This window comes from Panicum virgatum, chromosome 9N (genome assembly GCF_016808335.1).
Source record: "Panicum virgatum strain AP13 chromosome 9N, P.virgatum_v5, whole genome shotgun sequence".
Lineage (NCBI taxonomy): Eukaryota > Viridiplantae > Streptophyta > Magnoliopsida > Poales > Poaceae > Panicum > Panicum virgatum.
Window position 1 is genome coordinate 79024132 of NC_053153.1, and position 23793 is coordinate 79047924.

At 43.5% G+C, this 23793-nt stretch overlaps 4 protein-coding genes across 7 annotated transcripts; 2 read left to right on the forward strand and 2 right to left on the reverse strand.

Moving 5' to 3' along the window:
* The first annotated feature begins 806 nt into the window (after nucleotides 1-806).
* LOC120691772 (LOB domain-containing protein CRL1-like) lies at nucleotides 807-2077 on the forward strand. Its single transcript, XM_039974963.1, has 2 exons — nucleotides 807-1391; nucleotides 1491-2077. The coding sequence occupies exons 1-2, from the start codon at nucleotides 1113-1115 to the stop codon at nucleotides 1923-1925; spliced, it is 714 nt and encodes a 237-aa protein (XP_039830897.1). The 5' UTR covers nucleotides 807-1112; the 3' UTR covers nucleotides 1926-2077.
* Nucleotides 2078-6084: 4007 nt separating this feature from the next.
* Nucleotides 6085-7132, reverse strand: LOC120692406 (LOB domain-containing protein 16-like). Its single transcript, XM_039975683.1, has 2 exons — nucleotides 6593-7132; nucleotides 6085-6487 (listed from the first exon to the last, which is right to left on the reverse strand). The coding sequence occupies exons 1-2, from the start codon at nucleotides 6893-6895 to the stop codon at nucleotides 6248-6250; spliced, it is 543 nt and encodes a 180-aa protein (XP_039831617.1). The 5' UTR covers nucleotides 6896-7132; the 3' UTR covers nucleotides 6085-6247.
* A 5532-nt stretch (nucleotides 7133-12664) lies between these two features.
* On the forward strand, nucleotides 12665-16505 carry LOC120692572 (exosome complex component RRP41 homolog). Its single transcript, XM_039975925.1, has 12 exons — nucleotides 12665-12810; nucleotides 12884-12930; nucleotides 13061-13121; nucleotides 13592-13633; nucleotides 13719-13786; nucleotides 14626-14704; nucleotides 14803-14839; nucleotides 15219-15335; nucleotides 15426-15511; nucleotides 15699-15788; nucleotides 15963-16023; nucleotides 16113-16505. Exons 1-11 carry the CDS (start codon nucleotides 12754-12756, stop codon nucleotides 16005-16007), a joined length of 729 nt encoding a protein of 242 aa, XP_039831859.1. The 5' UTR covers nucleotides 12665-12753; the 3' UTR covers nucleotides 16008-16023; nucleotides 16113-16505.
* A 614-nt stretch (nucleotides 16506-17119) lies between these two features.
* LOC120692481 (cytochrome c oxidase assembly protein COX19-like) lies at nucleotides 17120-21823 on the reverse strand. 4 transcript variants are annotated; one of them, XM_039975792.1, is made up of 5 exons: nucleotides 21583-21823; nucleotides 18784-18866; nucleotides 18528-18616; nucleotides 18355-18452; nucleotides 17120-17549 (listed from the first exon to the last, which is right to left on the reverse strand). In XM_039975792.1, the coding sequence occupies exons 2-5, from the start codon at nucleotides 18791-18793 to the stop codon at nucleotides 17426-17428; spliced, it is 321 nt and encodes a 106-aa protein (XP_039831726.1). In that variant the 5' UTR covers nucleotides 18794-18866; nucleotides 21583-21823; the 3' UTR covers nucleotides 17120-17425. The 4 variants fall into 4 exon arrangements, with proteins under 4 accessions (XP_039831726.1, XP_039831725.1, XP_039831728.1 ...); XM_039975791.1 differs by having other exon boundaries at nucleotides 18784-18877; nucleotides 21583-21643; XM_039975794.1 differs by lacking the exon at nucleotides 21583-21823 and adding an exon at nucleotides 20907-21161.
* Nucleotides 21824-23793: the final 1970 nt, after the last annotated feature.

The following is a 23793-nucleotide window of genomic DNA, read 5'->3' on the forward strand; positions in this document are numbered from 1 at the left end:
GCTAGGACCAACCATCCAATAACAAATTAGCTTAGTCCAGCCTAATTTGGTTCAGCAAACTCTTCCAAGGGTTAGTGGAAGGCAAAAGCCTTATTAGGATAAAAATACAGGCACCAGTAATCACCCTTTTGAACATTATTTGAAGCAGAGGCAACAGAGTCTCAGAAGTTCTGCTCCCCTGCTCCAGTCTTCCATTGGTGCTGTTGTTATAATATAGAAATAGTACATCTTAAAGCTAAATATCTTTTTTTTTCAAGCATATTTAAGCTACAAATTGGCAGGCCTTGGTTAGGTTGTTTTCTCAGGGGTTGGACTTACATGCCTACAGAACTAATATTAAAATAAACAGCAATATAGTTCCCTCATAATTAAAGAGAGATGTGACACCAGAACTAGTTCCTCCCCATCACTCATAATTGTTGGCTTTTCCTCCTCATCTCAGAAAATAAAAAGAAAAGGAAAAAAAATCAAAGGGATGAGAGAGCAGCGACAACTCCACGTCTGGAGCCAGGTGATGTAGAGTGTATGTACTACACGATACACCGAAATTAAAAACGCATTTATCCACCGAATTATCAACTAGACTGTGCTCGCTGGTCTCGCAGCAGCTGAGCCCAACTGCACACAAAAGAAATGGCTGCATGAGCAGGCACAGAAAAAAAAACTAAAAGTATCAGACCAAACCCAAAGCCCTTAGCAAACGATTATCAATCATTGCGTCTTCCAGACCCCCATTGTCCTCTGCACAGGTACTCCTGCTAGCCCCTGTAGGGTGCCCCGTGCAGTGTGTTTTTCAGATTAATGGCCATAAAATTTAGCGGCGAGGGGCGAGGGCGATTGGGAGCTCAAAATAATGGAGCCGGTTGGCCATTGGGGAGACACGCCGGATTTGTTTAATCCCCTGGCCGCTGGCCCTAATCCCCCGCCCCTTCTTATAAGCAATGCTGGGCGTTGCACCCCGTCCTCACCGCGCCGATCATCAGCTAGCTTGGCCTGCTAACAGCGACACGGCAGCAGGCGAGGCCGGAAATATAATCACCGTGCTCGATCGATCGGTTGATCTCACCGGCCGGCGGTGATCTCTCGATCAGATTCAGAGAGAGAGCTTGGAGATGACAGGGTTCGGGTCGCCGTGCGGCGCGTGCAAGTTCCTGCGGCGCAAGTGCGTGCGCGGGTGCGTCTTCGCGCCCTACTTCTGCCACGAGCAGGGCGCGGCGCACTTCGCCGCCATCCACAAGGTGTTCGGCGCCAGCAACGTGTCCAAGCTCCTCGCGCACCTGCCGCTCGCCGACCGCCCCGAGGCCGCCGTCACCATCTCCTACGAGGCGCAGGCGCGGCTGCGCGACCCCATCTACGGCTGCGTCGCCCACATCTTCGCGCTCCAGCAGCAGGTGCGTCATCTCTTGTCGATCGCCTTCTTGCCCTCTCGCGCCGTCGCGCGCGTGCACTACTGTTTGCTGATCCGTGTTGCCGTGCTCCGATTCGATCAGGTGATGACGCTGCAGGCGCAGCTGGCGTCGCTCAAGGCGCAGGCGGCGCAGGGGCAGGGCGTGCACGAGGACGCCAAGGGCTACATGGGCAGCGCGGCGGAGCAGCTAGGGTACGGCTACCCCTGGTGCAGCAGCAATGGAGGCGCGGGCGCCGTGGGCGCGCCGCCGGCCGCGCAGCCGAGCGCGTACGGCAATGGCCGCCACGAGTCCCTGACCGCGTTGCTGGGGTCGGACTACATGCAGCAGTCGCTGTACCACGCGTTCGAGCAGGCCGGCGCGGCCGACGACGACGGCCGGCAGGCGGCCGCCTTCGAGGCTGCGGCGGACTCGTCGTCGTTCGGGGCGGAGGAGAGCGGGTGGAGGTCGTCGTCGGGGTACCAAGACTGCGAGGACCTGCAGAGCGTGGCTTACGCTTACCTGAACCATCGCTCGTAAGAACTGAGAACTACTAGCGCAGAAAATATATCACAAGAGATATATAGATATATATCTGTTCTCAATTCCTCACCATGTTTTGGACTTGAGCTTGGGTAATATATGTGCGATTTTCGATCGATTCGAGACCGATCGATCTCTGCTAGAAATAATTCAGAAGCATGGTGCATGTGTGGGAGTTCATTGATATATAGATCTATATATATTGATCAGTGTAGAAACCTAATTAATTAAGACATGAAAAATATTTTTGTTATGATTATGCACAAGCTACTTTGGTCAGTTTGGAGTTGTGCTTTCTTCTCCACTTCTCTCTCTACCTGCAGCAGTACTTGTGCAGATAAGGTTAGATTTGTCATGCCCAAATAATGTACTGCAAGGAATAATAGAGACCAGAGTATTGAGAGACAGCTGATTGATTCATGGCCACACGTGGAAGATCCAATTAGCTTACTATTTTCGTTGACTCCTTTTACTGAAACTCTTGCTTTTTTTTTGAACACTACTGAAACTCTTGCTGATGGGACACATCTTCTACATAGCTAGAGAGATGATATGATAGAACCCTTTGTCTCTCAGAGAATTATAAAATAATTCTCCTATATGTGGATTTATTGTCCCTCTACTTAAATTCACATAACCTCCTTCAGTTAAATCCGTATGCTTACTGCTTCTTATATGTCTACTCTTATAACTGTTTTCCAGGACTACACACACACTAAACCCTGTCCGTTCTGTGAATTGGCCCACTTAACTATACTCTTAGGGTTAGTCGCGCTGTGGATATGTATTAGTCTTGAGGCTAGCTATTTGGAAAAATGCTAACCAGATATTTTAATCAGAGTAAAACAATTTGGAGAATGCCAGTTCAATTTGAACTAGCTAGCTTATTTTGAACTTAGTATTTTTAACAATCGAGGGAATACTATTTGCATAATTGTAAGGCAAGAGAATACCTATTTTGGAAAATGTCAGGCTAATAAGACATGTATGTTACAGCAGGACGGAGCAAACAAATCATGATTACAGAAGATAGATGTAATACATGGGGCCATGGGATCAGCATGTGTACATATAGAGGCAGTAGGTCAATTCATAATGCTACATCATCTATGCAACCATGCATATAGTTATTGGACAATGATTATATTGTGAATAACTCAATTGAGCGTAACTAAGCATTAACCTCTCAGCATAAAATATAATGTAATTACTAGCAGTAAGATAGTAAATCAATTAATCAAGAGGATGTATATGACCGTGCAATTCATATGTGACCCTTCTAAACAGTCCACATTAGTGACCTGCAGTCCTGCATCAACATGCTTTTTGCAGAAGAGGTACGGTCTAGATTTTTATCTTATCATCTAAAAATGGTACCTAAATTATTAGCTATTAGATTTTGCTGGCTCACAGTTTATATCATACAGAAGAAAACAATAAATGCATGTATAGCCAAACTGTGTATATAGTTTCATGGATTATTGGAGAATTCAATTGTACAATTTGAAATTTGCAAATTCCATGACTTGTGGATAGCTTAGTTATTTTTAGTTTTGTTTATCAAACTAGAAGCTAGTGCAATATGGGGCTTAGTCGTCATTACTCACTCAAATACGTATAGAACCCATTTTACATTTTTAGGAATAAGTTGACTAGCTAAAATAAAGTTGAGTCTTTTCCTTCCTCATTATTATGTCCTTATATTTGTGGGGTGAGGGAGTAATATATGTATCAAGACTAATGATAGAGGATTGACTTAGTTGAAAGAGAGAATAACAATTAAGTATATTTTCCTTTTGGTGGTTTAAATTAAATCTGAAACAGGTCAACTAAAGTGGCAAAAGTAGTTTCACAATCACTAAAGTTTGTATTCCACGTACAAAGTACGTATTTTATAAATTGATACATGATCTACATGATGAATTAATGCTATAACAAAGAAAGCAAAAAACATAAGAAAAGGATGCCACTTTGCATCCTAATTATTAACAAGACAGGCACATCATATCACAGGAAACATAATACCATATCATACCAAGCGGGAGACGATTAGACGAAAGCATCAATAATTGCTGTCTTTACAGTGAACTAATAACAACACCTTAGCACACGAGAGCTTGCTCATCAGCTTGCAAAGCATTTGAATCATAGTGCAGTTTGGTGTAATCGGTGTCCTGTAAGCGTTGAGCACCTTGTTGCTCAGGATGTAAACAATCAAGATATTCAGTGTAAAGCTCTCCCTTTCCGCTTCCCATATGCTTCCCTCTTCTCAATATATTTTTAATAATATCGATCTAGCATGTATGATATAACATGTCCATTTCTTGGAAAACGAATTCCAAAAAATCCAAGTTATTGAATATAATCTTAGAACTAAAAATCTATCCGTAAATAAATGTCATACATGCATGCATATCACGATTCCTGAATTTAATGCAGATTTACACGATATCTGCAATGACCTAGTTTGAGCGACTTGCTGTTTGGAGAGCGATTGAGAATTTGAGATGAGTGTACCTTCAAATAAGGTAATATTTAGAAAGAAAAAAAAAACACATGCAGTAGTAAGTGTGCCACTCGTTAAATGGTCAAATAATGTAAACATGTATATGCATATGTATAGGTAAGTTCCATTGCGACCAATATCTTGTGAGTTTCATCAGGAAATCTTTCAATAAATTTTTGAAGCGCGATGTAAATGGAAAATGAAATGAAAACGCCCTTCTTGCAGATACTTTTCAGCTTCTTTGTTTGTTTATGAAAGGATTTTGATGCAATGATCCTATTTTAGCAGCACTAGTCCTACGTTCATTCTGAAGTTCAAGGACAGGGCCGGGTCAAACCTAAACCATGCCCAAAATAACCAAAAAGGGATCAAGCTAGCACCGAACTTATTCAAAATTTCTATAGGAATTGTTGATCGGTTTGTTATGAATTCCTGAAATAAAAAAAGGAACCGTTTTCAATTGAATCCTGTAAAATGAATTCGTGAGTTCCAAACATGCCTTTAAGGCTTTTAAACACGACGGGACAGAAGCTTGACAGGCCCATAAGCAGCTCGAGCGGCCCGACCATGTACAAAGCAGCTAGGGCCAGGGTCATCTCATGCCCAGTCCACGGCATCCTGAACTAAGCTCGAGTCTAGTTGCACGAATCAGTCATTGGTGGCAGTCCATTCCTTGCACTTGTCTTCTCTATCCTGTCAAATAAACAGATGCTGTCTTCTTGCCATCCTTGTGAATTGACGTCTGAAGGCTCCAATTCTGCGCCTTTCTTTTCCCTGTCTGCTACGTTCTCCCCATGTATGCATCAAAGTTTGCATATATCTAAACAGTGCGTGAGTACTCCATCTAATTAGGGCGCGTTTAGTTCCCAAAAATTTTCACTTTGAAATTTGTGTCTCTCTTTTTGGACACGTGTATGAAGTACTAAATGTAGTTAAACAACAAAACTAATTGCACAGTTTGGATGTACACGGCAAGATGAATCTTTTGAGCCTAATTAGTACATGATTAACCATAAGTGCTACAGTAACCCACTTGTGCTAATGATGCGGTCAAAGGCCTCAAAAGATTCGTCTCACGGTTTCCAGGTGAGTTCTAAAATTAGTTTTTTAATTAGTGCCCGAAAAGTCCTCCGACATCTGGTCAAACTGTTGATTTGACAACCAAAATTTTTTGGTTTGGTAACTAAACGCGCCCTAAGCAATACTATGAAATTGATTATACGTGTGATTTCATTCTGATGTGCTGATGTGTTCTTCCTTAACCACATGATCATGAGCTCCACCCTTTACAGATGAAGTTGGCAAGCAGTACAGTACTAGAGCCTCGCACCAAGGCTCTGTTTAGATCTTTATCCGTAAACCCCGTAAACGCAAAAAAAAACGTCACATCGAATGTTGGGACACATGCATGGAGTATTAAATGAAGTCTATTTACAAAACTTTTTGCATGGATGGGTTGTAAACCGCGAGACGAATCTAATGAGCCTACTTAATATATGATTTGCAACAGTGATTCTACAGTAACAATCCGTTAATTATGGATTAATCATAGATTAATTAGCATCATTAGATTCGTCTCGCGATTTACAACCCATTTATGTAAAAAAAATTATAAATAGACTTCATTTAGTACTTCAAATTAGTAAGATTTCAACGCAAAATTTTTATGTGTAAAGAACTAAACACGGCCCAAATCAACAAGCTCCCCAAACCGGCGCTGAACTAAACAAAAGAGACAACGCACGCTGCAAATAAATCAACAAGTTTTCCCCGCGGTCTCTAGGCTGTGCGATGGTTGGCGCGAACGACTCGATCATCTCGTGTAGCTGCCTTCCTCCTGCTCGCCGAAGCCGCAGTACATCTCCTGGAGCGACGCCGAGCCGTCGCAGCTCCGCGCGCTGTAGCAGCCGGAGCTCTGCGTCGACAGCGACTCGGGCTCTAGCGGCCACCGCTGCAGGAGAGGGCTCCCCGCCGCCTGCGGCCCGCCGGCCGCCGCCATCGTCTGCGCCACCTGCGCCTTCGCCTGCAGCACCTGCATCTGCAAGCTCGCCACCTGCGCGCGCGGTACATGCATGCGTTCAGGGGTTTGCATGCGCGCGCCCTCGGCAAGAACGCCGCCGGCCGGCGCGTGGAGAGGTAGAGGGGCAGCGTTAATTACCTGCTGCTGCAGCGCAAAGATGTGGGCGACGCAGCCGTAGATGGGGTCGCGCAGCCTGGCCTGGGCCTCGTAGGTGACGGTGGCCGCCGCCTCGCTCCGGTCGGCGGGGGCCACCTGCTGCAGCAGCTTCGCCGCGTTGCTGGCGCCGAACACCTTGTGGATGGCCGCGAACTGCGCCGCCCCGTCCTCGGCGCAGAAGTGGGGCGCGAACACGCACTCCGCCGCGCACTTGCGCCGCAGGAACTTGCACGCCCCGCACGGCGACCCCGGCGCGCCGCCGCCGCCGCTGCCCGAGGACGCCATGGCCGCCGCCGTCAACGCCTGATGATCGCGCTCTCTCTCCGATCCCGCACGCCTCTCCTCCTTCTACAAGCTCAGCTGCAGCTCCTAAAGACAAGCACCGCAACTTGCTATAGCAGCAGCCGCACGGGGGAGAGGCGGCTAAGCTCGAGCTCGAGTTTTATAGAGGGGAATCACGACAAGGGCTGCAAGGTCGCGAGGGGACAAGGCTAGAGAGAAACCCGCACGATGTAGAGGAGAGCAAGGGACCTGTGGGCACTCATTCGAGGGCGCACGAACACTTGTATATATATATATATATATTATATATACACATACATACATATATATATATATATATATAAACATACATATATATAAATTTCAGGGAAGAAAGGCATCATCGTCTTGCGTCTCAACCTCCCCAACATCGCTGATTCGCACAAGTTATGGGGCCATGCGTTTCACGAGAGGGCAAGGGATGGGCACGCTCGCAATTCATGCAAAACTACTAAAGGTTGAACTAGCTTCTAGCTAGCTCCTGCACAGCCGTCACAGTGACACTGACATGTTGGCCTGCTTGTGCCTGAACTTCATTTAGGCCCTGTTTAGTTTACTTTATATGTAAACGCAAAAAAATTTTGCGAGGGAATCTTGCCAATTTGAAGTACTAAATGAAGTCTATTTACAAAACTTTTTGCACAGATGGGTTGTAAATCGCGAGACGAATCTAATGATGCTAATTAATCCATGATTAATTAATAATTAGCAGATGTTTACTGTAACATCACTGTTGCAAATCATGGATTAAGTAGTCTCATTAGATTCGTCTCGCGATTTACAGCCCATCCATGCAAAAAAAATTATAAATAGACTTCATTTAGTACTTCGAATTAGCAAAATTCCTTCGCAAAATTTTACGTTTTTGCGTTTACGGGGTGTGAACTAAACAGGCCTTGGACTGTCGGCATCAAATAATAAAAACTGCCAAAATGTCAATGCCCCAAACTTGTCATCTAGCACACGTATGTAGCACCAATTCACGCGTTGAGAACTCACATAATTGGATCGCTCGTGCATGTGACCCTGTCGAGAACTACGGCAAAATTTTCAACAAGATGTAAGAAGGGGGGCAAAAAAAAAGAGAGAGAGAGAGAGACAGGCCTTTAGTTTGATGGATGAGCTATAAATTAAAAGATTCCTGAACCGGAGAAGGTGGCGTACGTGTGGTGAGTTAGTTCGTCCGGCCAAAGTGGTTCCGGCGGCGGCCGTGTGCTGGCCGCCGGACGCCGCCGGAGGAAATGGCGCGGCAGCTTTTGCATGCCCGCCGAACGCCGCCAGCTTTTGTGACGAGCTGAGCTTGATCGGGTACGTGGTTTCCGCTGCCTTTTCCCTTTCCCTGCCTTGTGCTCCCGTGTCCGTTTGCTGCGTCTGTTTTGTCGTCGCTGCACTGCACCACCTTGCGTTTGGTACACCGATGCCCCCCCCCCCCCCTGTTTGTTGCGCAAAATTCCAGGGTCTAGGCGAGCTTACCTGTACGTCACATCGCACGGTCGACCGACCGGTCCGGACAGGAGCTAAGATACATCGCCACCAATTATGCATCGGCTGGAGAGAGCTTAACAAATTATGAGATGGGAGTACGGTTTGGTTGGCACACTGGCACTTGTGCGCTTTTTAATTTGCATGCAGTCACGGTAGATAGAATCAGCACGGCTGCAGATCTTGATGCTTAAAGCCGGTCTCAATGAAAATTTCTTAGAGAATTTTATGATATTAAATTCTATGTCATATTATCAATTTTGCTGACATGGTGCGTAGAGAGTAGGGAGTTTCATGGGCTGAGAGAGAAGTTTCACCTCATAAAACTCGGCCGGTACAGTTATCTAGTTTTTTTAGTCTTAGTTACTGTGCCATGAAATTGTACGCTGAGACTAGTCTAACCCATCTCTCTCTTTTTCTTTTCCAGAACTGCATAAAGCTTAATTAGGAAATTATGGTTTTGAAGAAATTCATTATGAATTTTACAAGGAAATGATAACCTTTTGATTCTTGGGCTAGGGCACTATATGAAACAGATATGTTTCTGCTCAACTCCAGGTCAGCTAATAAGGGGGGTGATGATGACTCATGATTAAGGACACTAGATTGTCCTTGATTTGTCTTAACAACTGGGGAGCCTTCTGGCTGGGGTTGTTGCCATGCTCACCTCAAGTGCGCCAGCTCTGCAGACACAGCTACCCCCCCCCTCTAGCGATAAACAAAGCCCATCCAGCCGAATAGAAATAGTTGCGCACGTAACCTGACCATATAGTTTATCGTGCAATGATGTGGGTGTCCCCTTGCTTTTTTCCCCGGGCAGCATCAAGGCATGATTAGGATAATGTGCGCGCCAATGCAGCTTGTCTGCTTCCTTGCTATCTGATTTCCTTTTTCATTCGTGCGTACGTGCAAGTCCGCCCCAGTGGTGTATTCGCGCGCCTTATTATTGTGCCAAGCTAGCTAATGCGTACGTGTACATGTTCGCCACGACAAGAACAGGGGATTAGCTAAACAAAAGCAAGTGGGGAGGGGTTGATGAATGAATACTCTCTATGCATGGTGCAGGTTTGGGGATGGAAAAGAGGTCAGAAATTCAGACTACTCGGCATCTTCTAATACAAATACATATACAGCGGGGTTTCAAATGCACAATATTTCCCTTGAATTAATAGTATTAATAGTTCGAGAATAATCAAACTGATCAGGTAAAAAAGGAAGGTCAAACATATGATGAACGCAAACTGAGTAAGGTCTCCCCTATTTTGAACCTAGAAAAAATTGGAATTTCTGAGCACCACGTACGTCTATTAGGCATTAGCTTTGTTTTCAAATTGCAACTGGTTTTGGTATTGGACCAGCAGAGAGAGAACCGCACAGGGCACAGTCCGTCACCAGGCCTCTCTATGTAACTGGGCCTGCCTTCCCCAAGGCCGCGCGCACAATACCAATCGACCGAGTTGAAAATGCGCGCACATTACAAACTACTGCCTATGTCTCAAAGTATAACAACTTTTAGACTTAGTCAAAGTTAAACATTTTCATCTCCAAAGTTACATGTTCTCAAGGGTAGTGAATTAACTACATATATGGAAAAATGATTCTCGTAATAATAAACCAGCAATAATTATGCCTAAATTAAATTTAAGGCTTAGGGATTGCCAAGCTAGACAGAACGAGGGCAGAGGAAGAAATGAAAGACAGTTACTTCAAAGACCCCTTTAGCCGGACACACATTTCTGGAACTGGCCTGGTATATCTACTACTATTCAAGATTTGGTAAACGTAGCTCTTTTTTTTTCTGAAATTGGTAAGCACACTTGTATTATCCATTTCGTGTGGTTCGCACATGGTTACATTCTTTTAACACCATTTCAATCATGGATTACCTTCTCTGCTTACCTGACGTGCTTTTACGAGAACTAGGCGTATGGCTCGCGCATTTGCGTGTTTAGTATTGAAAATTAAAAAATTTGCATATCATTGTATCTTTACTATTTTTAAAGATTATACTATTTGTTACCATACATCATCTTGTTCATTATCATAAATTATGTCTTAGCATTGGTTAAAATAATTCAAATATGATCTACCTATAATAACAACTTGATTTTTTTGAGGTTTAATAATATTATGCGCATATAATTATTGTTATTTTCTTTTTATTTTGATTGGTTGTTGTTAGCTTTAGTTTTTATTTTTTTAGAACAACTTTAGTTTTTATTAATAGTATGTTTGTAACTGATACATAGCTAAATGATATTTTATATATTGGCATTGGTGGCTGATTTTTAATTAGGAACATGGGTATTTTAGGCTAATTTTTATTGTAATGGTACTGGTGGGTAATTTTTATTTTTTTATTTTTCTCTAATTAACATGGGAATTTCTAGACCTAAAGAGCGAACGTGGAGACTCTGTTTATTGATCAAATAATAAGATAATAGACCGATCTATATCAAGCAGAGCATGCTGGAACTGGAATGGCCTCCAACCTATATATATTGTCTGGCCTATGCTGGTCCTCGTTGCACTACCAACATGTACTTGTAGGGAATAATAAAGGGTTTTTCGGACTGCTCCCTAAGAATGTTACCTACGCACACCTAAAATGTTGGAGCCAACCTACACACCTGAAGGGTTTTTCGGGCGAAGCAACGGTAGGCGAAATGCTCATTGAACATTAGCGTTGTAGGGAAGAGCGAGCTCATTGTGTGCATGCTATTCAACTGCAAATGCTATCAAACTCACTGATTACGGCGCTCTAATATTCGTAGGAAGATGGATATGCTGATTCGAAGAAAGAGGGCGACCACAACTGGACCTGGACCTGCTTGAACTAAAGCTCTGTTTGTTTCTGAATATAATCGGCTTATCGGTGGAAATAAGCGATAATCCCACCAAACGCCTCGCTTATTTTTGCTTCTGTGGTAATCCGCTTCAGAGATTTGAACTACGAGAAGCGAGAATCGAGAAGCAAGAAAATCTTCGCTTCTCTCAGCCACGCTTAGATTATAAGCTAAGCGAAAACAAACATGGTCTAAATCGTCTTGAATAAATCATTAAGGAGAGTGGTTCCAACATTTTAGGGGTGTGTGTATGTGTGTAGGTTGGCTCCAATATTTTAGATATGTGTGTGGCCTTATTTGGTTTGTCTTTTTCTAGGATCTTCTAGGAGAGAATCTTACATGCATGGCGGGCTAGCTAAATAAAATCTATTTGCAAAACCTCTACATGGATGGGTTTACTTTTTGCGACGAATCTAATGATGGTAATCAATCGATAATTAAATACAGTGGTGCTACAGTACCATCATCTAATCATGCGGTCAAATATCTCGTTAGGGTTCCTAGCGGGGGTTCTGGAGTTGGTTTTATAAATTATCTTTATTTAATACCAAAAATTAGCGGTCAAAGTACCTTCTAGACATTCTAGAAAATTAATTAGTGTGTGCGATGCATGTATGGTATCGATTCGATGAACAATGCTGATTCTGTGGACTAATGAATAGTAGTATTTTCTTTCTCTTTTGAAACGAGAATGAATAGTATTTTCTGATCAGCACACAAGGAGTACTACTCGTTTTCGCTCTGTAAGATTTTTGGTTCTTTTTGTGTTGTAATAATGCAAATACAAGGTGAAAGCTTGGGTTGACAGACGAATTAGAGGGACAAAGGACTGTTCGAATGATGTGTGCGAAGTTGAACCACACACCCGGCATTATTTGCACTCTGCGATCATGCTGGTCATATGCCTAGGTAGTTAGCTGCTGGCATGAACGTGGCGAACGAGCGTGACAAGCCTACGACACGCGTGCAAAGATTGACGGGATACGGAAGAAATCTCGATCCTCAAAAGCTTGGCATGGTGCTCTCCGTCTAATCTAAACTGTCAAATTAGGGCCATGATTTACTCAATGGACTTCACAGCAGATTTGAAAATTCTATATGACTTTACATATACGCATATTTTTTTGAGATGGTACTTGTATGCATTTCTAAAAGAAATAAATTAAATTTTGAAATCGAACTAGACAGACACAATGCTCTAGTGGTCGCTGGGCCCGGCTGGGAAAAGGTCGAGCAGATGGTTGGGCTTAGAGCTTTCAAGCCCGGCTCAACTAAGGCATGGGCCGAGTCGCAAAAAAAAAAACTAAGGCATGGGCCGGAGTAGTTGGGTCCAGGGACCAGGGGCCGCAGCCCGAATAGGAAGGAAAACCCCACACAAAACCCCTCGCCCGAGGCCGCTGCGGCGCGTCGCTTGCTAGAGCACGAAGAGAGAGAGAGAGAGAGAGAGAGAGAGAGAGAGAGAGAGCGGCGAAGGGCGAACCCGGCGTCCCGGCGATGGAGTTCGTGGACGCCCTCACCGGCTTCCGCATCGATGGGCGCCGACCCAACGAGGTGATCCCTACTTGACCTTTTCCCACCTCGCGTAACCCAATCTCACTCCGTGCTGCTGTTGGACTTCGCGCAGATGCGGAAGCTCAAGGGCGAGGTCGGCGTCGTCGCGCGGGCCGACGGGTGAGTAAAGAAAGCTCCGTCGCGCTGTAGATTAGGGTTACGGTGGTGCTATTTGCCTTTGAAGGGATTCTGCTTTAGACGTGTGCTGCTCGCTTTTGATCTGATTTTGCTGGTGTTTTCTGTCGGGCAGGTCCGCGCTGTTCGAGATGGGCAATACTAGGGTCATAGCCGCCGTCTACGGCCCTCGAGAGGTGATTCCCGTATACCCCCCACTCTGGTTAGTGAGGTGCATGTGTGATAGGGTCATGCGCACGGCGTGTTTGAGGAAATGCTCCTTTGATGGGATTTTCATTTACTTGGATACTTGTGGACTCTCCAAATCAACAATAATCTTCAGGAGTGTTTTTGAATGAAAGTGGGAATTATATGGGAAAACTGGTTTATTGCTTACTTTTCCTACTATGCACAAAACATGTTTGAAAACCATTAAGATCCATAATGGCCTAGGGGAACGTACAATGTTCATCCACAGTGAGTCAGTGATATATACTGGAGAGCTTGGAACCATGGAAATTGTAAATCTAAAGCACTTATGTTCCTCCTGTTAGACTACACACTACACCAGGGAACCCTATGTTGTGCTACCAGGAAGAGCTGTTCACTTTTCAGTGAAATCGAACACTATCTAATTAGATTTCATGCTCTTGGTTTGTTCATGCAGGTCCAGAACAAAGGTCAGCAAGTGAACAGCAAAGAGGCTTTGGTAAAGTTTCACTGCTACAAGTACATTCCTTAGAGTCTTAGAGGTTCTCCTTTATGATGTGTTCCTGATCAAGTTCCATATGCAGGTTCGTTGTGAGTACAGGATGGCAGAATTTAGTACAGGAGATCGGAGAAGAAAGCCGAAAGGTGACAGGTGTGTTCCAACTTGAACATTAAAATTTGATTAAAAAGAACAGTCCAGTCCTTGAGGTCGCAATAATAGGATCATTTATTGTTCTCTACATCTTGTGTTATTCACATGTCTCTGTATTGTTTCTGTCTTCTAATTTGTGGGTAGTATTTTTAAAATAGGATTGACTTTTCTAGACCCCGCACAGTGCGGGAAGCCTACGGCATTGGGTACGCCCTTTTTGATTGACTTTCCCAGTAAAGGATCCTCAATCAAAGTATTGATATCAGATCAAGACCACTGTGCTTCTAACTGCTGTGCTCACCATTGTGGGTGGCACATACCAATGTTGCAATAAGCACGGCGTGGCTAGCCAGGTGCCCACAACTGCAGCAGAGGATTAGTGACGTGATTAGTTAGTCGGTTTGCTGTTTCTTCAGAGGAAAATGAGCTTGTTTGTTAGATCAGTTTATTAGGCACCAATCTCTATATCTAGGGCATCTGTTATTGAGTTTGGCAAGCAAAGAATTATCCATAATTAATCTAAACCAGCAGTTCAGAGCCTCGTTGAGAGGGCTCTGATCTTGCCTCCATCTCTTTGCCTAATTCCTCATCCCCTGCCATATGCCCATATCACAAGTCATAATTGAGATCAGATATTTCAGTAGTAGCATCTGGTCTGTCATAAAGAAATAGTGCTGCAGTAGACTTTATTTTTTTAGAACAGCAGTATACTTTAGTGAATCATGCTTCTAAGCTGAACAAGCAGTGTGCAAAGTGAATTTAAGTTGCATGAATTTACATGGTGTCTGATTTCCCATATATAACTATAGTAGTGAACTAAAACTACAATCATCTGGCAGGCGATCAACAGAAATTTCTCTTGTTATTCGACAGACAATGGAGGCAAGCATATTAACAGATTTAATGCCACGTTCACAGGTCAGTTTGGTTTAGCCCACATCCTTTAAAGAACTTCAGTTTTAAATGATATCAGTGCCAACTTCCAAAGCTTATCATACTTGTTTCATTGTTTGCAGATTGATATATTTGTCCAAGTTCTTCAAGCTGATGGTGGTAAGCATGCTACCTTCCTACTTTCAGATTGTTGAAATTATCTTCAGGCTGTATATTCCTCCAAAATCCCCTCTATTATTTGCTCCCAAATGAATTTTTTGTTCTGTCTGAAGATGAAGCCAAGCAAGGCTATTTATTTTCCATAGACTGTAAATCTAGATTTATGTTCTGCATGATGAGGGATGCTGGAGAACATATCAATTCTGATGTGTACCTCTGTTAACTATATTACTCAGGCATGTATAGCATATTATTCTTTACGGCTATATTACTCAATCATGCTATAGCATTTTATTCTTTTACTTGCTTGAAATGATTTAATCATATTTTGTGCTTAAAAATGATTGTCGTATCTGGAGCATGACGATTTGTATAACAGGAACAAGGTCAGCATGCATCAATGCCGCAACACTAGCTCTTGCAGATGCCGGGATTCCAATGCGAGACATTATCACGTCTTGTAGTGCTGGGTATCTGTGTTCCACTCCTTTGCTTGGTGAGACACCTAACTAATTTTCATATCTAGGTTACGCTAAGAATCGTATGGTAGAAACGAAACTCAAATAATTCTAATGTGCTATGTCAGATCTGAATTACGTAGAAGACAGTGCTGGGGGTCCAGATGTCACAGTTGGTATTCTTGCAAAGATGGACAAAGTGACTCTTCTTCAGGTAAAAAGATCAAGATTTCTTATTATTCGAAAGATTCAAAATTCCTCAATTGCTCAAGCCTGTCTCTACATGCAACAATGGTTACACATTTCAACTTTCTTTTGTAAAATCCTTTTTTGTATTGCGATTGTTTGCTGCATAGTGTTATTTTCACCAAAAAGGAAGCAGCTCAAAGTTTTTTTTCCAGATGGATGCAAAATTACCGATGGACACATTTGAAAACGTAATGGAACTTGCCATAGAAGGGTGCAAAGCAATTGCGACATACATCCGAGAGGTACACATCTTTTTGCTCTTTTGTTACTCTCGACTGCAGTTGATTTAGGTTGTTTATCTTTTACATTTGACTTATCACCTGTCATTGACACATTGGAACTTCTCAATGCCCCTTGATTGCCCAATTGTGATATACATGTTGATTTGTGGCCATCACGCCATTATACTGAAACAGGTGCTATTGGAGAACACAAAGCGGCTGGAGTGTCAGCGTGGTTAATTTTAAAAGTTAAGAGGTGAATCCCATCTACCCAGCTTGTGTAACATTTGAAGTCCGGACTGATCTGTCTAACAGCAACACTGACATTTATCTGCTTACTCGCAGACTATAGGAAGATTAATAGCCTGAACATGTTGAAGATTGCTACCCATAAATGGACATCACTCATTGTGTAAAAGGCTTGCTAATTGAGGATGAATGGCTTCAGTGCAGTGCAGTTGGCATGAAATTCCTGAGCTTGACTCGCATCATCTGATGATAACGGATTTCTAGGACGCAGGTTTCCTGAGATGGACTCACTTGTAGAAACTTGATTGACTCTTTCCTTGAAAACAAACAGCAACATCTTCATTTTCACCAGTTGTACCAATTGAAATAGGTGCATTTTTTGCGCCCTGGTAAGAGCTTGTACTGAATGCATCAGGCCGGTCACTAGCTGTCTAATTCTTCTGAAAGCTTATCTCCTCAGAAAGCAAGTTGTGGTTACTCCTGAAAGCTTATTTCCACTGTTATCTGACACCCTCCCATCCTGATACCCGGATAGTTGAGCCTGAACGCTCACTGGTTCAACGGCTGTCTCGGGAAGTTTCTAAACCATGGTGCATCAGGACTGTGTGTCTGATTACTACTGTGTTCTTGGTTCTCAGCGTTTATTTGGTAATATTAACCAAAAAGGAGCAGTTTTTGTGAACTACCTTTGTTACTGTCACTGCTCAATAAATGTTCTGCTTTTGGTTCTAGAGGAGCATCTCTAGCCTAAGCCTTCCCAGATGACCGCCCAAAGAGGCCCAAACTAAGCTGGAAGGTCATTCTCATCCTCCGTTTCCAGTTCTGATAATTGTCATGACGTGTAGTTACGGTTCACACATTGATGGCATAGAGATAATTTAACAAAGCAACACTGACGCTAAATCTATACCTATTTTTAGAGTAAAATTTTCAACTAATTTTTTAGTTTAGTCCGTTGACATATGGGCTTTAGTCCTCGTATTTGAGTCGAACAAGTTCTCCGTCCACGACTTGATCACGTAGATCTCTATAAATTAGTGCATGAGCAACTATATGTATCCGATATTTATACCAATTTTGTTCATAGTAACGCACGGGCATAATAGCATAGTAACTATCTTGTTTAGTAACGCCAGCACAAACTTAACATGCTTGTCGTTTTTTCCCTATACATAGCCAAAAAAGGATGAATGGAATAAAGCCAAAAGCTGTATCCAGAAATGTATGGTTAAATATAATCTAGGGCCCTTAATATCATCAAAGCCGCAAATACACAAGTTTCAGCATTTGTTGTAAAATTGTATTGTTTTCCTTTTTATTGTACCCTTCTTTGTTCTCAGATCTTGATAGATCTCCTGGATGAAGAACTTGCGCCAGAAACATACAAAAGGTACATCAAAATCAAGCAGCTATTTTTTCTCCTTTGGCTCATTAGTAGAGCTCTCTAGTCTGCTGATTTTGTCAGGAGCGGTTTCCACTTCGTCCAAATTTCTGAATCCAAGCTCTGACATGTCTTGCTTTGCCATCAAGTTTCTGAGGAACATAACAAATTGAGAGATTTATAGCACCACACATGGAAACAATGATTTGAAATTTTATCGGAAAGAGAAGCAGAAAACCAAGAACGAAGCAAAAAGTGAATCTTGTTATGGACCAACAAACATTTTAATGCAAAGTGCATCTTGCTATGAGCTTCAGATATCAAAGTTGGTAAGAGCTGAACTAGTGCCAGTACGAATTTCCAAAATTTACACAAATGATCTACCTCAAAATAATCACTACTACACAAAAAACATGCCCTAAAGGTACTAATTGCCCACTTGTGGTTGGCATACTAGTTGCTTCACTCCATTTCCAAACACAGACCCCAATGTAGCACCCTGAACATGTGCCCACCCCGGGATGCAAACGATGGAACTTGCTGGGAGGCCAAACTAGGCTGCCATAGGCTAATGCAGACATAGCAGTTAATTCACACAAGAACTGAAAGTGCATCAGAACATATTTTCCCATTTCATTAAAATACATTTTGTCATAAAAAAACTAAAAGCATTTATGAGCGCAGGATGGAGAATTGATTCCAACCAATAGGGCAAATATCCATAAACTTGGACAGTCATTAATATTTTGACTCCAAAATTCATGCATATATTATTAATATGTTGGCACAGCTTCCTTGGGCATCAATTCTATATTATGTAGCATGCTAAGCACAAAAACTAAAGTGTCACTAAGCTTAGCAAATTATTGATATATGCCAAAACCAATGTTATGTAACTATATCATGATAACTTTTGCAGCTCTAAAATTAGCATATAGACAATAAGGACATAGCAACCTCTCCATCCGACATTCCAGATACTTCTTTGAGAACTGACAGCATCTTTCAGACTGGAATCCTGTAGATTTCAGGCAGGCAAGATAGTCTTTCTTCTCCTGTTTGAACAGTCACCACTCATATAACAAGTATAAATGACTGTGCTAATTGATGAATAAAGTCTGCAGCGTTACCAAGTCACACTCATGTAAGTGATCCAAATGGAATACACCTTTCTCAGGAGGTACGGGCCTCACCCCCCTATTTCCACCAAAAGCACCACCTGTGACAAATTCACAGTGTTATCCAGATCTTTGTATTAAAATAACCTTGCAACTTACGAATGGCAGCTCCAAAAACCTGTAACAGATGCCTAAAGTGCAAACAAAAAAAAAAATTAGATAGGAAGCAATCTTAAGAGGTCAACCCTGGATCAGTACTCCTCCTTACCTGCACTCATTTGCCGAAAAGGGAGAACCTCAAAGGCTTCCAAGAGTACGGACGGATCTCCAGCAATCGGCCAATGCTCGACACTGCAACAACACTACAAAGACACAAATCAACCATTGTAGTGGAATGCATGCTATTTGTATGGTACATTTGGCAAGGAGAGTATACAAAATTTATCGGCTGAAACTTCAGTTTTGTATCAGCGAATTCCATGTTTACCCATTTAATACAAACAGTCAAATACCAACAATATCACAAAGTCAAACAATAAATATCCAACACATAGGCTAAAAAAAGAATATCCAATACATGCATTTCATACTGAACTCTGCAAGTTGTAACAACAAATAAACATCACCGGATGCATGAAGCTCTGAAAATGCATTTAATTAAGAGTGTTAACAACTTAAGCCAACCATGGTCCATGGAGATTGGACCAAACTTCAAACAAGGAGTAGCAAGAGATTAGCACATACATATTCATCTAGCTGTAGATCCAGAAAACTAGTAGTGTGGGTGCAAGGATTTTGTAATCTAGCAAATAAGTAAGAATCAATTATTATGCCGTACGATATGCTTGCATTATGAATCGGAGGCAAACAACTCGTCACGCATTTAACAGATTCAAAATTTGGCATACATGTTCAATACAACTAGAAATGCTCGCGGCGTTGCCGCGTATGCCATGTGTGTGTGTGGTCTCCTTGCAGTGTTGATGAGCTTGTCAGCTATTGGATTATGATTATCTGGAACATGAATACTTGACTGAACCTTGTCAACATATATAAACTGTCGAAGTTGTAGTTTATTTGTCACATATGTCGAGTGTGGGGAATCTAAAACTTTAATGAAGATGTGGATTTAAAGAAACGCGGTCCAGCGATTTTCACATACTTTCACATGTGGATTTAATATTTTTTTGAGAACCTTTAGTAGTATCCGTGGAGTAAGAGACACCATAATTTGAGAGCTAGGTTATTCTTTTTCTGCATTATTCTTCACACAGCCAACCGTTCTCTATCATCCATATGAGCTTAATAGATAAATCAGGTAAATGACTTCCTGATGGTGTCCGAATAGAAATAAAGAATTGGTAGAGGCTTGAAGTTTTTAAGCTCCATCAAATATTACTTAATAACAGGAGCCTGGCAGTTTTAAAGAATAAAAGGATAGAAACGGATTAGCTAAAGCTTCAGAAACATAAAGGGAGAAATATGGACATATCTATAAGAGTACATTATGGAAATCAACATAGATGTATCTGCTTATCCAAGAAACATCTCAGTTACAAATAAATTGAAGAATTAAATTTGATTCATGGTTATAAATCCTGATACATGAATATCAAAACTTGAAATATTTGAAGATACGGATTAACAGTTTAATTGCTGGATGTCAGCTTTATCTATCCCAGTTGCTAAATGGCATCAGATTCATTTGGATGTCAGTGTATATAGCTGCTAAATTAGCTTCTCAATTGCTATTCAGCTACAACTCAATATGAGACATCCGTTTGGTTTTGTTCCAGAAGCTCAGTTTTTTTTTTTTTTTTGAAAAGAAGAAGCTCAGATTAAATGGTGTGACCTTATTGGAGGTAATAGGTATTTATGATTTTTGTTACAAGTATTAACTCGTGCATCTAGCAATAAGGTTAACGTGTGAATTGAATCTCGTGAATATCTTTGACGTTGGAGTTGTTCTCCGTGAAGTATTCTAAGCAGGCCAACAGATGACTTGTTCAGAGATGGGATGAGCATTGCAAAGTTCACAGAGATTACCATCCCTGACAAAGGTGTTGCAAACTGTTTACCCATAGCTGTTGCAAGAACTTAATATCGGCAAGGAGACTCCAATGTCCATCAAAGATAGTGCACTAATGTTTCTGCAGTCTGTGCTAACGGAGGTGGTTACCAAACTGCATGGGATCAGGGATGCATATTTAACAGGAAGCTGAAGTGAGCAGTTTTGCTACTTCAGTAGGCATTTCCTCGAGTGGTTGGTGGGCGGCTGGGCGTCATCCATTAGATGAGGCAGGGAAGGGGCTTCAGGGGTTCGGTGCTGAGATGTTTAGCGGGAGGACGAGGATCATTGGCGAGCAGGAGAGGGAGGCAGGTCGAACGCACCTAGGCGGATGGCGGCCACCAGGCGCCGCCGACGTGCTCCCAGCAGCCGGCGAAGATGGGCGCGCAGGGGTTGAGGTGGGAGGCCCAGAGCGGGTAGGCGCGGCCCCAGGTGTTGAACGCCAGGTACATGGGCCACCACACGGTGAGCTGCACGGCGAGCAGCGAGCCGCGCGCCCGGGCAGTGCGTCGCTGAGGTGTTGTCACCGGGCATCCGAAGGCATCCTGCATCGCGTGGCAGCCGGAGGGAGGACGCTATACGGCCGCGTGGAGCCGGCGGGCTACCGTTTGACAGGAGATCCTATTTGGAGGTCAGATTTTGACGGTGTCTCGACGGGAAGAAGCAGCAGAGGAAGAAGGGCAAAAACGTTCCGTCTTCTTGAGCATCGCGAGAATTCCCGTAGCAATTAGAACCGGTAGAGATGTGGTTGATGACGTCGGTTTCTCATCTAACGGCTAATGGAAAAAAGATGACGTGGCTCAATAGAATGTTTGGGTTTGGTTCAAGAATCGTATTTATAGAGATAGAGATAGAGATTAGTTTCGAACTTCGATGCTCCACATGATATTGGTCTAACGTTCACACAAATCAACGAGAAAATATTTCAATTCCAAATCGATCCCAAACTGGAAGGAAGACTAGCCTACGATCGTTGAGAAATTAGGAATAGAAGAACACCTCACGGCAGCACCTGTGGCCTGTGGGAATGCGCGGCGGCAGACCGGTAGTTGGGACTCCGCACGCCCGCACGCAGGTTGGGGAGGCCGAAGCTCGCTCAGCTCCGCGAGACCTCCCGCCGTCCCGCGCGGTCACCCCCACGCGTGGCTGATCGTGAAACTGAGGCGCGACGCCAAAGCTGCCCGCCACGCCTCGACGCCGTCGGCCGTCGCCGCTCGGGTACGGCGCTTCCTGCCACCGTGAGGAGTAGGGTTGGGACTTGGGAGGGAGAGGTGTGGGCTGGACTGGACGTTTTTTTTATTTTTATATTTTTCAAAATCGTTTTTTATAGAAATATATTTTCGGTTTCATAATTTACAGTTTTATATCCCTACCGTCCGGCTGCGGGGCGGTCGGCCCCCTGCCGCCCTGCTGTCGGGCGGTAGGGATCTGAATGTAAATAAAAATTATTTTTAATCGCATTTTGGCCCCTGGGGAGGCCGCCGGGCGGCCGGTACCCGCCGCCCGGTGGCGGGGCGGTAGACCAGGCAGCCGCCCGGCAGGGGGGCGGCAGGCCCCTCCTCCCAAGTTAAATCTTGAACGTCAGTGCGGCAGTGCGGCATTAGATATTGTTTTAGATATTTTGAATAAAAATAAAAATCGTTAGTAAAGTAGATGAATATGAAAAGTATAACTTAGCAATGCATACACATACGCAACTGAGAACGAAATAGGTGATGCATAAGAACGAAATAAGTATAACATGGACATGTTCATAACAAAAATATAGAAACCTCCGTGTGTGCAGGGGGTCAGAAGCGCCACATTCTCCTCTGCCTGGTCCCAGCCATCGACCCAAGGCTGCACCATTGTCACCCACATGTTCGAGAAGGGTTGACCAGCCCTCGACAAACTAAATATTGGTTAGTTAAAGCAGCAATGCATTATCACTGAAATGACATATGAATCATTACTTGTGGTCATGACGTTGGACCCGATCCAATGCTGACAGCACAGGATACAACTTTCTTTGACCGAACTGCCTCCTGACTCTGTCCGGGCAGTGGGCCTCAATATAAACGTCGTACACCAATGCTGTAGTTGTCATCCAAAGGCCCTAGTCCTGAGAGCAAACCGAAGATATCCCGAACGGTGCACGAGTGTTTATAGCCAACTGGGAGTAGGGCTCCCACACAACGTCTTCAGGTGTCAACCGATCAAACTCAGCTGCAAACTCAGGATATGACCGCCGAGACTGTACGTGGGCCTAATTCTTCTGCACGAAATTAATAATATATACCAATAAGAAATACAAAGAGGGTCAAACAAAGCAACAGAATTGCCAATAGAATAGTACGAGTAGCAGTCATTTCCGTACCTGACGAGCGTACCAGAGAGTCCCCATGGTGGGCCTATCATCCTCGGTGTCACCGTACATATCCGGCTCATACGGTGAGTGGTCGATAATCGGACGACCAATTGCTATCCTCTCGTACGACCAAAGCTGTAGCAGAATCAGACATCTTGTAAGAATTGCATTGTGCTTATTTTGCACCGATGCCTTGCAGAGGCCACGGTACGTGGCTGCAAGTACCGCTGTACCCCAACTGTATTGAGACATTTCCTCCACAGCTGCCTCTGCGATCTCCTGTGCGTAAGGCACAAGCACCCTACCCACATAGGCCTCGTGTGAGTTGTTGAACATTATGTATCCAAACAACCACAACAGGTATGCCTCAAGGGATCGAGTGACGTTATCCTCATCAGCATCATGTGCCAAATTGTCGGACTGCATAGAAAAGATGAACATTTATGAGTACAAGATCAATTATAAAGTAAAACCATAGCTGCACTAGTCAAAAGCATAACTCTAACATTACTCATAACAAAACGAGGTATGTACCTGGAACTGCAGAATCCATGACTTGGCAGGCCCTGTTGCTTTTGGGTGCTCCTCTACATCAATCGCGATGTCAATATTTGCAAAACGCTCTTCTAGATCGTCCAACCATGTAGACGGGACAACGCGAGGCCCTACGGCATCCCCACTAATAGGAAGACCCAGCAGCATCGCATCGTCCTGTAGGGTCAGTGACATCTCCCCACAAGGGAGGTGGAAGGTGTGTGTCTCAAGCCTCCATCTATCAACCAGAGCCGTCAGTAGGGACATATCCAGCTTTGCCAAACCACTCTCAGCAAGACGGCCTATAGTAAGAAAACCAGCCTCACTCA

What these genes read in the sequence shown, in the direction of transcription:
- LOC120691772 (XM_039974963.1), top strand. Translation starts at nt 1,113, where the DNA reads ATGACAGGGTTCGGGTCGCCGTGCGGCGCGTGCAAGTTCCTGCGGCGC. An exon ending in TCTTCGCGCTCCAGCAGCAG is followed by an intron (nt 1,392 to 1,490) that starts GTGCGTCATCTC and finishes CGATTCGATCAG; the next exon opens with GTGATGACGCTGCAGGCGCA.
- LOC120692406 (XM_039975683.1), bottom strand. Translation starts at nt 6,895, where the DNA reads ATGGCGTCCTCGGGCAGCGGCGGCGGCGGCGCGCCGGGGTCGCCGTGC. An exon ending in TCTTTGCGCTGCAGCAGCAG is followed by an intron (nt 6,488 to 6,592) that starts GTAATTAACGCT and finishes CCGCGCGCGCAG; the next exon opens with GTGGCGAGCTTGCAGATGCA.
- LOC120692572 (XM_039975925.1), top strand. Translation starts at nt 12,754, where the DNA reads ATGGAGTTCGTGGACGCCCTCACCGGCTTCCGCATCGATGGGCGCCGA. An exon ending in GTCGTCGCGCGGGCCGACGG is followed by an intron (nt 12,931 to 13,060) that starts GTGAGTAAAGAA and finishes TCTGTCGGGCAG; the next exon opens with GTCCGCGCTGTTCGAGATGG. An exon ending in TTGCGACATACATCCGAGAG is followed by an intron (nt 15,789 to 15,962) that starts GTACACATCTTT and finishes ATACTGAAACAG; the next exon opens with GTGCTATTGGAGAACACAAA.
- LOC120692481 (XM_039975792.1), bottom strand. An exon ending in ACTTACATGAGTGTGACTTG is followed by an intron (nt 18,453 to 18,527) that starts GTAACGCTGCAG and finishes CTGTTCAAACAG; the next exon opens with GAGAAGAAAGACTATCTTGC. An exon ending in CTGGAATGTCGGATGGAGAG is followed by an intron (nt 17,550 to 18,354) that starts GTTGCTATGTCC and finishes TATGTTCCTCAG; the next exon opens with AAACTTGATGGCAAAGCAAG.